At 46.1% G+C, this 15704-nt stretch overlaps 1 protein-coding gene across 10 annotated transcripts in view; it reads right to left on the bottom strand.

Moving 5' to 3' along the window:
- Positions 1 to 15704, bottom strand: part of CHRM3 (cholinergic receptor muscarinic 3) — a 469951-nt gene that overhangs the window by 13008 nt on the left and 441239 nt on the right. For 8 of the 10 annotated variants that reach the window (XM_074373285.1, XM_074373289.1, XM_074373284.1 and 5 more), the window contains one exon: positions 359 to 2741. In XM_074373285.1, the coding sequence (XP_074229386.1) occupies positions 950 to 2722 (1773 nt within the window). In that variant the 5' untranslated portion in view covers positions 2723 to 2741 and the 3' untranslated portion in view covers positions 359 to 949. Of the gene's footprint in view, positions 1 to 358; positions 2742 to 4539; positions 4689 to 15704 lie in introns of those variants that run through there. The other 2 variants (XM_074373286.1, XR_012509987.1) reach the window with 2 other exon arrangements.

The raw sequence follows: 15704 nt of genomic DNA, 5'->3' as shown, positions 1-15704 counted from the left end.
CCCTGCTGAGCTCGGAGGGGCCCTGACTCGAGTAAGCACGGCTGGGGGGATCGGCAGAGGGGACCGCTCCCTCAGCGCCTGGTTGAGCCACCTGCCCCCAGACCCTCGAGGCTGACGCCCTACACAGACCAGGCCAGGGGCCTGGATGCTCTCTGCTGCCTGTTCTCCAGAGAAACAGCCCTGGTTTCCAGAACACCACACTGGGTTTCCTTCACTTTTATGTTGGTTAGGATCCTAGAGAACTTCAGTCACCAAAGCACTGAAAGCACACGTTGCTGGAACAACTTGCCAGTTCAGAGATTCCCATCACATTACATACACGGTGTGTGCACGCACGGAACTCACACACGCATACATGTACATGTGTGTACTTGGGTAGCTTTTATTTGTACGAAACGTGAACTGCACAAAACACTACTTTGCGAGAATCGAGAATCAAGTCCACAAATAGAGTTGAACGACATACCAACAGAAGACGGGGACAAGAGGGTCCATCCTCAGCGTGTGAAACCATTTCGGAACCGTGGACTTGCTAGCCTGCCGTGTCCCACGTGGGGTCTGGGTGACACCTGGGGACGCGGCCGGTTATGCTCAATGAGAGTCCAGAGCTGGTGGGGACTAAACGGCCCGGGCATGCCAATCTGGGTGCAGAAGTGATACGAAACATTGTTTCCCCTCTTTAAGAAAAAAAAACCAAAAGGCAAAGTTGAGTCAGAATCGATCTCTTCCTGTGCGGCACTATGCTCATTGCTCACTTGCTTATTTTTTGCTGAACTGGTATTTGACTCTTCATAGCAAAACGGGGTTTATGGGAGGGATCGGTAAACAGGCAGCTCCTTTCACCGTGGGACGAGGAGAACGCGTTCTGTCGTCACAGGGCTCACCCCCACCCTCACTGACGCCCAGCGGAGGGGCGGGCGGCCGTGCGCGCGCCGCGGTGGACGCGCCTCTAGGAGGCCGGCTCGGGCACCCGCCTGTGGAAGACGGCCGACTGCCCCTGCTGGTACTGCTGCTTGCGCCGCCGCCGCTGGTCGCAGCGGCACAGCAGCAGCGCCTTGAAGGTGGTTCTGAAGGTCTTGTTGCACAGGGCGTAGCACACGGGGTTCACCGTGCTGTTGATGTAGCACAGCCAGTAGCCCAGGTTCCAGTAGGCCTTGGGGATGCAGCTGTTACAGAAGGTGTTCACCAGAACCATGATGTTGTAGGGCGTCCAGGTGACAATGAAGGCCAGCAGGATGGCGCTGAGGGTCTGCGCTGCCTTCTTCTCCTTGATCAGGGACATCCGCTTCCGCTTGGTGATCTGGCTCCTGGTCTTCAGCGCGAACCTCTTGGCCAGGGTGGCTTCCTTGAAGGACAGAGGCAGAGTGGCTGTGGTCTTGCCCACTGAGGAGCTGCCGTCCGGGGCCTTGGCGGTGTCCACGGCCGACTCCAACTGGATGGGAAGCTGGGAGAAGCTCTTCTGAAGACTGCCCCGGCCGTCCAGGCTTTTCTGGGCCTGCGGTCGGCCGGCTCTCCCCTCTAGGCCTGCTGCCCCCGGCTCCTCCCCGGGCACCTGGAGGCTGTCTGCCGAGGGCGACTTGCTGGAGTTGAGGAGGGCGCTGTGCCCCGGCAGCTGGAGAACGATGGAGTAGATGGCTCTGGTCTCAGAGCCCAGGTCCTCCTCGTCGGAGGAGGCGGAGTTTTCCAGGGAGGCCGCGGCGTCGTTGTTGTTCCAGCTGTCGCTGCTGCTGTGGTCCTGGTCCATGTGCTCGGAGCTGGGCTTCCAGCTCCCGGCGGTGAACCAGAAGTGGCAGCGGCCGCACGTGCTCCGGGCCGAGGCTTTTGTGCTCGGCTGCTGAAAGTGGTAGCTGCTGCAGCTCCGGGAGCTGCCGGTCGGGTGGACAAAGTTCTCGGCCTCGGCCTCTGTCCCCGAGGCCTGCAGCCCAGCCAGCTCCTTGGTGCGCTTCTCCGTCTCCTTATAGATCCTCCAGTACAGAACGGTCATGATGGTGACGGGCATGTAGAAGGCAGCGATGGCCGTGCCGAAGGTGATGGTCGGCTCGCTGAGGAACTGGATGAAGCACTCCCCGGGGGGCACAGTTCTCTTCCCCACCACGTACTGCCAGAACAGGATGGCGGGGGCCCAGAGGACAAAGGAGACCACCCACGCCAGGCCGATCATCACGCCTGCCCGCTTTGTCGTTCGCTTGGCTCGGTACGTGAGTGGCCTTGTGATGGAGAAGTACCTGTCGAAGCTAATGACCAACAGGTTCATGACGGAGGCATTGCTGGCCACGTAGTCAATGGAGAGCCAGAGGTCGCAGGCCAAGTTCCCCAAAGCCCATCGGTTCATGATGATGTAGGTGGTAAACAGATTCATCGAAATGACCCCGATAATCAGGTCAGCACAGGCCAGGCTGAGGAGAAAGTAGTTGTTGACTGTCTTCAGCTGCTTGTTGACCTTAAAGGACACAATCACCAGGATGTTGCCGATGATGGTGACCAAGGCCAAGACGCCGGTCAAGAACGCGATGAAGACCACTTGCCAGATGGTGTGACCCCCCAGGGGGTCACCGGCCGTGCCATCTGGGGAGGAGAAATTCCCGGCTGCTTGGGAGAGGTTGTAGCTGCCAGAGTGAGTGACGGCTCCTGGGGGCAGCCCCCCATCCAAAGGGCTGTGAATCCAGGAAGAGCTGATGTTCGGAAACAGAGGTGAGGTTGAGCTGTTACTGTGCATGGTCATGGTGACTCTCTGACATGGTCTGGGGAGAGAAAGAAAACACAGAGTCAGGAAGGTTGCTGCCTTCATCTGATCTGTTCTCTGCACTGCAGCCTACAAGAGAACAGGTCCTGCTCAGAGGTGAGCCCAACAGAGGGACCCACCAAGGACACTCTCGAACTTTAAAGGCTGTCAGCGGCACTTCAGTAAGGACAAGCACATTAAATAAGGGTGAGGCGTGGGGCAGGCAGGGGTTTGTTCGAGGAGGCACAAGTAGCTGGCAGCGGGCGCTGAACGTTTGCCACGTTTCCAGACCCAGGCCACACCCACTTCCACAGAACTCATTCTCAAACCAAGTCTCCCTTACTTCTCTGACTTTAAAAAGAAGGGGGAAGCAGTAGAGGCTTATATGATGCTCTTCCAGCATGGCTTTGCCATCCTGCTGCACGAGAAACCGACATCACTCATACGCATTTATCCACCTGGGTGCTGACCTACGCAAGGCTTCAGACAAAGCAACTTTAAGGCAGTTCCAGCCACTTCAGCCTCACTGGAAGGAACAGCATCGACCTGGAGCGTGGGTGGAAACGAGTAAGTCACTTCACACTGTGTGACCTCTTCCCAGCACAGTTACCAGCAGTGATGTGCTGGCTCCTTTTAATGGCTGGTAACAGTCCACGAGGCTGCTAGTTTTGGCCTGTTAACATGCAGAACCTTTACCAGACTGTTCTGAACTGACCAAACCAGCTTGGAATACATCCAGTGTTTAGATATGTTACCGTTAGGTAGAAAAAGCATTTTAGCACCACATGTGTATTTGCATATACATAGTTGCCAAATTGCAGGTAGTGCAAAATAAGTAAGCGACTAAGAATCGTTACAATCACTGCATCAGCAGGAAGGTCCTCCCGTGCGGTCCTGGGAAGCCTTGGTTGAGCCCAGCTCAGCCGCTCTGAACCCCCGGCTGGTACTCGAGGACACAGCTGGCTCAGAAGTGTTCACATCGCTGCCCTCTGTGGGCTAGAGGCAGTAAATCATCCCTCCAGGAGGGCCACTCGAGGAACTCTACTTTTCAGAATCACAGCGAAAATCTATTAAGAACACTTCTGCTGGGTTCAGGCTCTTGGTTAAAAAAATGTTCGACTAAACTCTCATGATGCAACTATGTACACACGTATGCAAGGCAAGAGCCCTAGATCGAGCCTGTACCAGGCGTGCCGCAGCACCCCTGGGAGGACTGCAGTCACGGCGCATGGAGCCTCCTGGAAAGGCCGCAGGGGTAGCAGGGAGGCCTTGGAGTCCCAGAGGCACAGGCTCACATCTTACATCAGCCACTTCCTGAGGGCAGGATCTTGGGTATTACTTAACCTCCTTGGGTTCCAGTTTCCTCTTAGAAAAATGGGAATGGAACATTCTGTATAGTGGTATAAATTCAATCTAGAATTCAACAGTAAGTGGTCAGAAACTCTGTTTCTCACCAAAATGTTTTAACATACAAAACAGACCAGAGCCTGCGCACAGTGCCCGCCGCGCAGGTCTGGTGTCTGCTGTCACTGTCCTACCGCTCGTCTCACCGAGCAGTGACTCACTTAGCCTTGGCTGCCGGGGTGCTCAGGGCTCGACTTGTGCCACCGTAAATGACAGGAGGGAGTGTTCACTGGACACTTCCCACAGGGCACACATGCTGCAAACTGTCACATGCGTTATCTCATTTAATCCTTAAAATAACATTATTTTCCTGGAAACTGCAACCTAGATAGTTAAGTAATCTGTCCAAGGTTTCAAGCTAGTGAGTGAGGTAAAGGGGCAGAGGTGTCCGCCCCCAGATGATCCGAGCCTACCTGAGCCTCCACGTTTGACCGTGACCCCACTCTGCCTCATCACCAGGTCATCCAGACACTGCAGACAACTAGTCCCTCCTAACTGGCGAAAGCTCCTCTTCAAAGTGTAATCGAAGAACACTTAAAAATTACGAGATACCATTGGTCACCTGAAAGACAGTACACGTGCAGTAGTGGCAACAGTGGGAGGGAAGGCGTCAGCTTCACGGTGCTAGTGTAGATGGAGTCTCCTAGTTCGCACTCGTTTCCAAATACAGGGAATTGATGCATTTTCTCTTCTTTAGTTCTTTTTACTTCTCTGGGCTTTATCAGGTGTCAGCTCATCTACATCTACGACTCCCCAACGGGAGGATGTCCAGATTTGGGAAGTGCCACATGCCCGTGGGGTCCTCAGCTGCACCAGTGGCTTCTCCGAAGGCACACATGTAGAAAAGCTATGTGCTGTCTCCCTCCACCTGGGTCCCAGCTGACACAGTTGTGAAGGCGTTTGCCTGGTGTCTCCCACGTGGCCCCGCTACCACGCCAATGACAGACCACGCTCGTCTTTACGAGACCCCTCCGCTCAACGTCCTGACTCGGGTTGACCACCGCCCTACTGGGGAGTCTAGGACACCTCTCCAGTGTCCTGAACTACACAGGTAAGTATCACTCATCTCAGATCAGATCAGTATCACGTTTTCCTACTTGCATCATCACCCTTGTTCATGCATTTCTCTTTTTCCTGCACCAGATGTTTGCTGATTTTTTTATACACAGAGTCTCCAGCTTCACGATGATTAGACTGAAGACCTTTGGAATTTGTGATGGTGCAAAGTGATACGCCTTCAGCAGAAATCGTACTTTGAGTTTCGGCCTCTTCTCCAGGTGAGGGCTACAAGTGAGGGTGCTCTCTCGTGAGGCCAGGCAGCTCCAGCCGCGGGTCCTGGGCAGCCCGTGACCACCAGGGTCGGCCACTGCTACACTTAGAGCCACTCTGGACCCAGACAACCACTCTGTTTCCCACTTCAGTACAGTAGTTGGTAAATCACATGAGACAGCCACCGCTTTACCATAAAGCAGGCTTTGTGCTACATGTCTTTGCCAAGCTGAGGGCTAAGGTGAGTGTTCTGAGCATGGTTCAGGGGTCTAGGCCAGGCCACAATGTTTGGTAGGTCAGGTGGATTACATGCATTTTCAGCTGATGATAACTTACAGTGGGTTTATCAGGAGCAACCCTATGGTACGTCGAGGAAGGTTTGTACTCTGACCAGCTTTTATCTTCCCACCATCTTACACCCCAAAGGTGCCCAGACACAGCAGTTAGGTTTCCTTGTGCACCGTGTGGGCTGTGCTATGGCCCCTTTTAGATTCCTTCTCCCTCCTCCTCCCTCCCCATCCCACCACTCCCTGGTGTGCTCTGAATCTCCCATGACCTTCTATAGCACCGTTAAAAACACTCAAAGCAAAAAGAATATGAAAACATTACACACACACACACACACACACACACACACACACACACACACACATGACTGGGACACTGTGCTGTACACCAGAAATTGACACATTGCAACTGACTGTACTTCAATAGGAAAAAAAAAAAAAGAAAAATACATTTAAGATGCTAAAAACAAAAAAATGCTCAAGGCACTTTCTAAGTCTCTGCTCTCCTGCCACACGGGACAGATCCTGCTCTGATCACCTAGACCACATGCTGGCTTCGGTATGAGTAAATGTAATGGCTAAGAAAGCCGGAGCTTTGTATCTGTGCTGACGGTGCATCAGTCTTCTTCCATCTTTTTTCTCCCTCCTGTCAACCCCTTGCAGTGGACGTCTGTTGCTTGTCTTTCCTTCAGCTGTTCTTTTGGAAGTGGCCTGCCTCCCCGGTCTGTGTCTCTGGTGGGCGCCAATCACACGGTTCTGACCCCTCCCCCGCAGTGATGGCCCTGAGGGACCCGCACACAGGAGCAGAACTGTGGGATTTGATGCGGATGTGGGAGAGACAGGGTAATTCTCTGATCTTTGGGAATCTTAGGTGCTGGTGACTCTATTTACAGCCACATGGGAAATCCGTGAAGCCAGCAAACACAGAGGAGAGGTAGGGGGAAGGGGAGATGGGAGGGAATGCGTGGAACAGAGACACGATAATGATGTCCTTTCAAGCCTGGATCTAGCCATTCCTGAAGTCAACTCTGCCTCCTTGAACTTGCCAGTTATGTGAGCCTGGGCTACCTGAGAAAGATCACTGTCACCCGCAGCTAAGCGGGCCCCTGTTAACACAAGCGTCATCAGCAACATCCACACTCCTCATGGAAGCACTGCTGAGGTCCGGTCACTCTAGCGGTGGCCCTGAATTCAGCGAGTCAGGACTCTGCCTTCCATGGACTCACACCCTGGATGAGCTAGGGAACATGGATAAAAGAATTTTAAGAAGCATGTAGTTTTTAGGCACTGTCAGATTGCTCCCTGCAAATAACATTATGTTTGTGCAAATTCAATAGCAACTTATTTTGCTCAGTTGACTGATAACAGTGAATAATGTAAGTAGGAATTTCAGAAATAAGCTTAAGATCAATGCTGTCTTCTAGTTCATTTCTGTGAATCTTGAGAGCTCCAGAAATTGTATAATATTCCAGCCCAATTATGCTTTGTGGGAATACAGAATATAAAAGAAGCCAGAACTGAGGAAAGGCACCTGCAGTCAGGACGAGCTTTCTACCGTGGGTTCATTAAATGCCTGCCCCGGTATTCCCAGGCTCTGGGGTTTTCTGTAACCACGAGAAAACCTGAGAATCACAACCTGTTGGGCGGTGTTTGACCCGAATTCTTTGGCACATCTGAAACGGTGGCCACTGTTCTTTTTCTAATTCAACCTTGATTCAATATATACTGTTTCCTGAAAGTTTCAGGTATTTAGTGTGCAACAGCGCTGTGTCTGCAGAAATGCACACACCTTAATTAAAAAATAACGCTGCTGGAAAAGTGGCACTGATAGACTTGCTTGACGCAGGGTGGGCAGAAAACTTCAATTTATAAAAAATGCAGTGTCTGCAAAGCACAGTAAAGTGAAGTGTGTGAAACAAAGTATGCCTCTCCTGGCCTGAAGAGAGACATAGAGACCGACGTAACCAGACAGAAAGCTCAGAAATACATCCACGTGCGCATGTCCCCTGGTCTTTGACAGGGGTGTCGAGAACACACAGCGGGGAAAGGACAGCGTCTTCCACAGGTGATGCTGGGAAACCAGGATGTCCACATGCAAAGGACTGAAACTGGACCCTTGTCTTACACCACAATGAAAATCAACTCAAAATGGATGAATGACTGAAACATAAGACCTGAGACTGTGAAACTAGAAGAAAACATGGGGGATAAGCTTCACGACCCTGGTATTCACAAGTTCAAGGGTAGGAGAGGCAACAAAAGCAAAAATATCCAAGTGGGAATACAGCAAACTAAAAAGCTTCTGCACAGCAAAGGAAACAACCAAGAGGGCGAAAAGGCAACCTATGAGATAAAAAAAAATTTGCAAACCATGTGTCTGATAAAGAGTTAATATAAGGAACTTCCACAACTCAACAGCAAAAGGTATATTTAATAATAATAACCCATTCAAAAGTAGGCAAAGGGCTTCAATAGACATTTCTCTGAAGAAGACATACAGATGGCCCTCAGGTATGTGAAAAGATGCTCAGTATCGCTGACCATCAGGGAAATGTAAATCACACCCACACTGAGATACTGTCTCATACTTGTTAGGAGGGCTGTCATCAAAAAACGAAAGACAACAAACGCTGGTGAAGTTGTAGAGAAATTGGAACCCTTGTTGCACACAGTTGGTGGGAATGCAAAATGGTGCAGCCACTATGGGAAACAATTGTAGGCGCCTCAAAAAATTAATAGTAGAACTACCATATGATCCTGGAATCTCACTCCTGGGTACTTATCCAAAAGAACTGAAATCGGCATCTCGGAGAGCTATTGGCACATCCAGGTTCACTGTACCACTATTCATGATAGCCAAGATACGGAAATAAACTAAAAACTCTTTGGATGGATGAGTCGATAAAGAAAATGCGGTATATACATGCAGTGAAATACTATTCTGTCTTAAAAAAGAACTGCTGCAATATTCGACAACATGGATGAATCTTGAGGACATCATGCTAAGTGACATGAGCCAGTCACAGAAGGACAAGTACTGCACTATTCACTATATATATATATATATATATATATATATATATAGTCTGTCTGCTAGCTAGCTATCTGTCTGTCTGTCTGTCTATCTATCTATCTATCTAGAGTAGTTAGTGTCTGGGCTATCTGAAACTGTCAAACTGTCAAACTCACAGAAGAAGAGGGTAGATTAGTGGTTCCCAGGGTCTGCAAGGAGAGAGAAACCAGTGGATCCTATGTAGTGGGTATAAACTTCTGTGAGATAAACAGGTTCTAGAGGTTGCTGTACAACATCGCGCCTACGGTTGACAGCACTGCAGGATTACAGTAAAAATAAAGCTGTTAAGATGACAGGTCTCATGTCAAGTGTTCTCATACAAGAAAAACAAGCAAACAGCCTGGCACACCACCAGCTACTCTCCAGCTGTGGGAGGGTAACTCTGCAGCCCTAACTGATATGTCGCCTCCCCTCCAGCAACGCCAGCTCTCACGTCCTCGGGGTTGGGTGGTTACTGCAGAAACACAGGGAGAAAGAAAGCAGAACATGCGCAATTTTCGCTTTTTACAGGATAAATTAAACCCTCTGGTAGAGGCAGAGCATTAGAGACACTGTCTTCTGAGCTGCAACACGCAGATCTTTGAGCATCCAGCGACAGAGGGCCGGCCGAGACATTTGGCAAATGAGAAAGCTCTTCACCATGAGGAGACTGAAGACACTGAGGCAAGAACTACAGAAAGGAGGCCCAGCAGAATCTATCACACTGAAAGGTACAGACGTCATGAGCCAGCAAACTACTGTCTAGGTGTCTGTCCTCTGGAACTTCTTGGATTTACACAGACACAGGAGATGCGCATCAGCATGTGTGGTGAGCACCTGCCGTCATGAGAGAAGTCAGGAAAACTAAGGGTGCTCAGCTGGCGGGGGGGGGGGGCTGGAGGGAGCTGGTATCACGTCACGGGGAGCCTCCACAGCAGACCCTGCAGGTCTGTGCATCTGTCTCTGCTGACCTAGAGAGTTCTAAAAACATCTTGTCGAGTCGGAAAAACAAGCTATGAGGTGACGGCTGTGAGGTGGTATGATTTAGACAATAATAAAACACCTACGACAATAGCATATGCCTCATATAAATGTTTGCACGTTTAAATGACCATAATGGAATAGAGAGATGCATGCAAATCGGGTACCAGCAGTGATGTCTTAGGAAGATCGTGAGGACTGTGGGTGAAGGACAGAGGACATCAGCCTAACCTGCAATGTCCCAAATGGTTAGAAACCAAGTTTCTGAAGCCAGAGGGATGTGGGAAGACCCTGGTGACAGTCACCAGGACAGACTCCACCCTAACGTCGGTTCTAAACAAGGAGCTGAAGGGGGAAGCAGAGCTCAAAGGACATCTGGGCCTGAGTCCTTCCCATCCAGTGCCCAGAGGTGGCAGCTGCTTGGTCCAAGGGGTGGCCGGGGGAAGCTCAGATGCTCTGAACACACTTGGAAGCAGACTTGATCCCAGCTTTGTGAGACCCTGAGCAGGGAACCCAGCTGCCACCCAGAACAGCCCAAGTTGGGGATGGCTCTGGTGCTCCCCAGTCTAATCACAGCAAGGCTGTGCCCAGCTTGGCCTAATAAGGGTTGTCCCCATGCAGCCAGGAGCCGGAGGCCCCTCTCCAAACTTCACTCGTGTATCAGTACCTGAGACACCTTCCGTAACCTACTCCTTGGGCCCCTGTGGCTGTGCCAGGAACATCTCAGGAAAAGGACCCTCCAGCTCTGGAGGCTGGACAGCTGACATCTCATGGGCACACAGTACGGTGACACAAGAACTGAGCACAAGGCCCCTGGGACTTCAATCAAGAACACGGAAAGGAGTACATGTATGTACATGTATGACTGAAACACCGTGCTGTGCACCAGAAATTGACACACAGTAAATGACTGTACTTCAATAAAAAATTTAAAGGCAAATTACAAAAAATCCTACTATCTTTAAGAAGACAAATCATATATGATTAGTGATAGTAACATGTTAGCAAACATGATATTTGAAAAAAAACTGTACCCGTCTTTTTTGTCCAGTGCTGTTGAGAAATAATTAACATATATCACCATTTAATTTCACGGTGCACAGCATGACAGTCTGATTTACATACATCGTGAAATGATTACAGTAGGTTGAGTTGACATCCATCATCTCATATCAGTACAACAAAAGAAAAAAATTCTCCTCGTGATGAGAAAAAAAAATCTAAAAGTCCCCACTGGACATGACAGTCACTTAATGTCTTTCTTCACATTTAGCCATTGTCTGGTGAGCAATATGCAGCTTCCTGAGAATCAGGGGTTCTCAGTGAGACCCAGGGAGAACCGTGATGCACCTGGACCAACACCTCCTGTCTGAGGTGCCTTCCTGAGACAAGGCTGCCACTTCTGCTCTCCAGACTCTTCTTCGTCCTGACTCGGCACCCTGCAGAGTCAGATGCTTTAAGTCAGGGAGTTCACAGTCGATGCTCACTGAATGGACTCACGTTGGTGGCGAGAGCTAAAGGCAACCTTGCTTTTCCTCTGTTTTGTTTTTGTTGTTGTTTTTAAAAAACTGTTTTCATCCAGTTTTACTGAGATACAACTGACATACAGCACTGTGTCAGTGTAAGGTGTACAGCATCATGGTATGACCTACGTACATCATGAAGCGATCATCACAGTAAGTTTGCGAACACCCATCATCTCATACAGACACAAAATCAAAGAAATAGAAATATGTTTTCTTGTTATGAGAACTCTTGGGATTTACTCTCTAAAAACTTTCATATGTAACGTAGATCAGTGCTAATTATTTTTATCATGTTGTACACTACATCCCTAGTACTTACTTAGGTAAGGAAGGTTGTAGCTTTTTATTTTTATTAGAGTATAGACAGTTTACAATGTTGCGTCAGTTTCTGGTGTACAGCACAGTGCTTCAGTGACATATATACATACATATATTCATTTTCATATCCTTTTTCATTGCAGGTTACTGTAAGATACTGAATATAGTTCCCTGTGCTATACAGAAGGAACTTGTTGTTTATTTACTTTATATGTAGTAGTCAGTGTCTGCAAATCTCAAACTCCTAATTTATCCCTTCCCACCCCCTTTCCCCCATGGGTAACCATAAGTTTGTTTTCTGTGTCTGTGACTTTGTTTTGTAAATAAGTTCATTTGTGTTTTTTTTAGATTCCACATATAAGTGATATCACATGGCATTTTTCTTTTTCTCTGGCTTCTCGATTTCATCTCTGAGTGTATATTTTCCCAGACCATTTCCACTACATTACATCTAGGAGCACAAACAAAAGTGATTCGCTTAGTTTCCCTAAATGTTCAGTCGGGAGCCAGGTAGTGGGCAAGCATGAGAATAAAAAAGAAAAGGTTGACACAACATTGTAAAATGACTATAACTCAATAAAAAAAAGTTAAAAAAAAAAAAAAGGAAAGAAGCATAATTGAACAGGACATATCAGAGCACACAGCACAAAATGTCAGTACCATTTCACAGAACTATGGAGACCACACACACATTCAGTATATAGCTGTGATGTAAGTGTATTGTATATTGCAGATCATGGTTAACACTGTGTGAAAGTCACCACAGTGGATAAACTGACATCTTTCATTAGTATCTAAAATGAGAAACTGAAAGAGAAAATATGAAAGAACAATTTGAGAATGCGAAAGAATGCGAAGTTTAGGGAAAATTGAAAGACAGTCATGAGAAATTTACTCCCTTCCCCCTAGATATGGAATAAAAGGTTTCTGGGATTATAAATCTGTAAAATACATAGATAACTTTTTAAATTTAAAAATCATGTATAAATACCCAATATGAAAAACATGTCAAAGTGCTCAGAGAAACCTAAGAGGCCAATATAAATATGAAGCCTTTCTTTAATGATGAATTCCAAGAAGACAAGCTCACTTCCTCTAAGTCACCCTGGCATCCTATTCTGAGAAAAGGACTGGGGCTCTCAGTTTGTAAACCACCTGATCTGACTGTAAATGGGTAAACTACTGTCCTCTATTATCATTATTTTAATCATGAAGGGCCAGGAGAAAAACCAGATGTATCTTGCCAGAGATCGGCCAAGATGGCAGAGTAGAAGGATGCTCGTAGCTCACCCTTTCTCACAAATACACCAAAACTCACATCCACGGACCCACCCAGCCAACCAGAGAACCTGCTGAACTCCGACAGAACATCACCCTCTTCAAAAGACAAAGATGCCACAAATCTGTTTTATTCCTACATAGGCTTTAGACAGATAAATAAGTAAACTCCTTAAGGACTGCAATAGATAACTGATACTCCTTAAGCCACAGTGCCAGAGAGATATCAGCAAGATGAAGAAGCAGAGGAACCACTCTGAATTAAAAGAACAAGGGAAATCCCCTGAAAGAACAATCAAGGAAATAGACATTGATGGCCTACTAGATCAAGATTTCAAAAAAGGAGTGCTCAAAGTACTGAAGGAACTAAAAGAGATAGTGTTTAGAGATATAAAATATATTAAAAATGAAATTGAAGCTATAAAGAAGGGCCAAGTAGAAGTGGTAAACTCATTTGCTGAGATGAGGGCTGACCTAAAGGCTGTACAAAGCAGGCTACATAATGCAGAGGAACGAATAAGTGACCTAGAAGACAGGACAACAGAAAAGACACCCAATCAGAACAGCTGAGAGAAAAACAAATAAAAACCAATGAAAAAAATATAAGGGACCTATGGGATAACAAAGCGTGCCAATCTACGCATAATAGGGATTCCAGAAGGGGAAGAAAGAACAAAGGGGATTGAAAAGGTATTGGAAGAAATCATGACTGAAAACTTCCCAAACCTAAAGAAGGAATCAGATATCCAAGTACAGGAGGCTCAGAGGGTCCCAAACAGGAATATCCCAAACAGACCCACATCAAGACATATTACAATCAAGATGGCCAACGTTAAAGATAAAGAAATGATCCTAAAGGCATCAAGAGAAAAACAAAGAGTGAATTACAAGGGAATCCCCATAAGGCTTTCAGCTGATTTCTCTACACAAACACTACAGGCCAGAAGGGAGTGGCAAGATATATTCAAAGTCCTGAATGAATAAAAGATGCAGCCTAGGATACTTTATCCAGCAAAGTTATCCTTTAAAATAGAAGGAGAGATAAAGAACTTCACAGAGAAGCAAAAACTAAGAGTTTAGCAACACTAAACCCATGCTAAAAGAAATATTGAAAGGTCTACTCTAAATAGAAAAGAAGTAGGACGCTACAGAAATGAGAAAATCATAACTGGAAAGGTGATAACTGCCATGAATTACAAATAGAATAAACATGAAATTGTAAAAGAGTACATCTAAATCATTAAGAGTGGGAGAGGGAAGCAAGAAAATATAGAGGTTTTTTGTATGTTTTTTTTTTTCTTTTTAAAATATTTTGTTCTCAGTAGTATGGGTTTGAGCTTGTATTATTATCTGTTTAATACAAACAGTTATAGTAATGGGTTAATAGACCACAAGCCAAAAACTTACAAAAACAAAATAAGTCACAAAACAAAATGAGTCACAAAAACAAAATAAAATCCAAGATAATACAAAGGAAAATTATCAAACCAAAAAAGGAAGAAGAAAGGAACAAAGAAGAAATACCAAATCAACTGCAAAAATAAGTTCAAAATGGCAATAAACACACACCTATCATTAATTACTGTAAATGTTAACGGACTAAATGCTCCAATCAAAAGACACAGAGTGGCAGGCTGGATAATAAAGCAAGAACCTTCAATATGCTGGCATACAAGAGACCCACTTCAGGGAGAAGGACACATATAGATTGAGACTGAAAGGATGGAAAAGGATATTCCATGCAAATGGAAAAGCCAGAAAAGCAGGTGTAGCAGTACTGATTTCAGACAAAATAGACTTTAAAACAAAGGCCATAAAGAAAGATAAAGAAGGACATTTTATAATGATTAAAGGAGTGATACAAGATGAGGATATTACACTCATTAATATATATGCACCCAATATAGGAGTACCTAAGTACATAAAACAATTACTAAGAGATATAAAGGGGGATATTGATGGGAATACAATCATTGTCAGAGATTTTAACATCGCATTAACATCACTAGGCAGATCTTCCAGACAGAAAATAAATAAGGCAGCAGAGAAATTGAATGATACAACATAAAAATTAGAATTGGTGGATATTTTCAGAGCACTACACCCCCCCCCCCCCAAATAGGATCTACATTCTTTTCAAGTGCACATGGAACATTTTCTAGGATTGATCATGTACTTGGGCACAAAAGAAGCCTCAACAATTTTAAGAAGACAGAAGTTATCTCAAGCATCTTTACTGACCACAATGCCATGAAAGTAAAAATCAACTACAGAAACACAAAGGAGGAAAAAAAAGAAAGTATGGAGATTAAACCACATGCTATCAAAAAAACCAATGGGTCAATGATGAAATCAAAGTTGAATTAAAAAATACCTTGAGATAAATGAAAATGAAAACACAACCACACAAAATTTATGGGACGCAGCAAAGGCAGTGCTAAGAGGGAAGTTTATAGCAATACAGGCCTTCCTCAGAAAAGAAGAACAATCTCAAATAAACAATCTAACCCACCAGCTATAAAAATAAGAAAAAGAAGAGCAAAAAAATCCAAAAGTCAGCAGAAGGAAGGAAATAATAAAGATCAGGGAGGAAATAAATAAAATAGAGATTTAAAAAATAATAGAAAAAAATCAATGAAACCAAAAGCTGGGTTTTTGAACAGGTAAATAAAATCAACAAGTCTCTTGCCAAACTTACAAAAAAGAAAAAAGAGAGAGCACAAATAAGCAAAATAAGAAAGGAAAATGGAGAAGTTACAACAAATAATATAGAAATACAGAATATCATATGAGAATATTATGAAAAACTATATGGAAGCAACATAGATAACCTAGAGGAGAGGGACAAGTCTCTAGAAACATACAGT

The sequence above is a fragment of the Camelus bactrianus genome, chromosome 11 (assembly GCF_048773025.1).
Source record: "Camelus bactrianus isolate YW-2024 breed Bactrian camel chromosome 11, ASM4877302v1, whole genome shotgun sequence".
Lineage (NCBI taxonomy): Eukaryota > Metazoa > Chordata > Mammalia > Artiodactyla > Camelidae > Camelus > Camelus bactrianus.
Note: the sequence above shows the minus strand (reverse complement) of the source record. Positions and strands in the feature narration are given on the sequence as shown.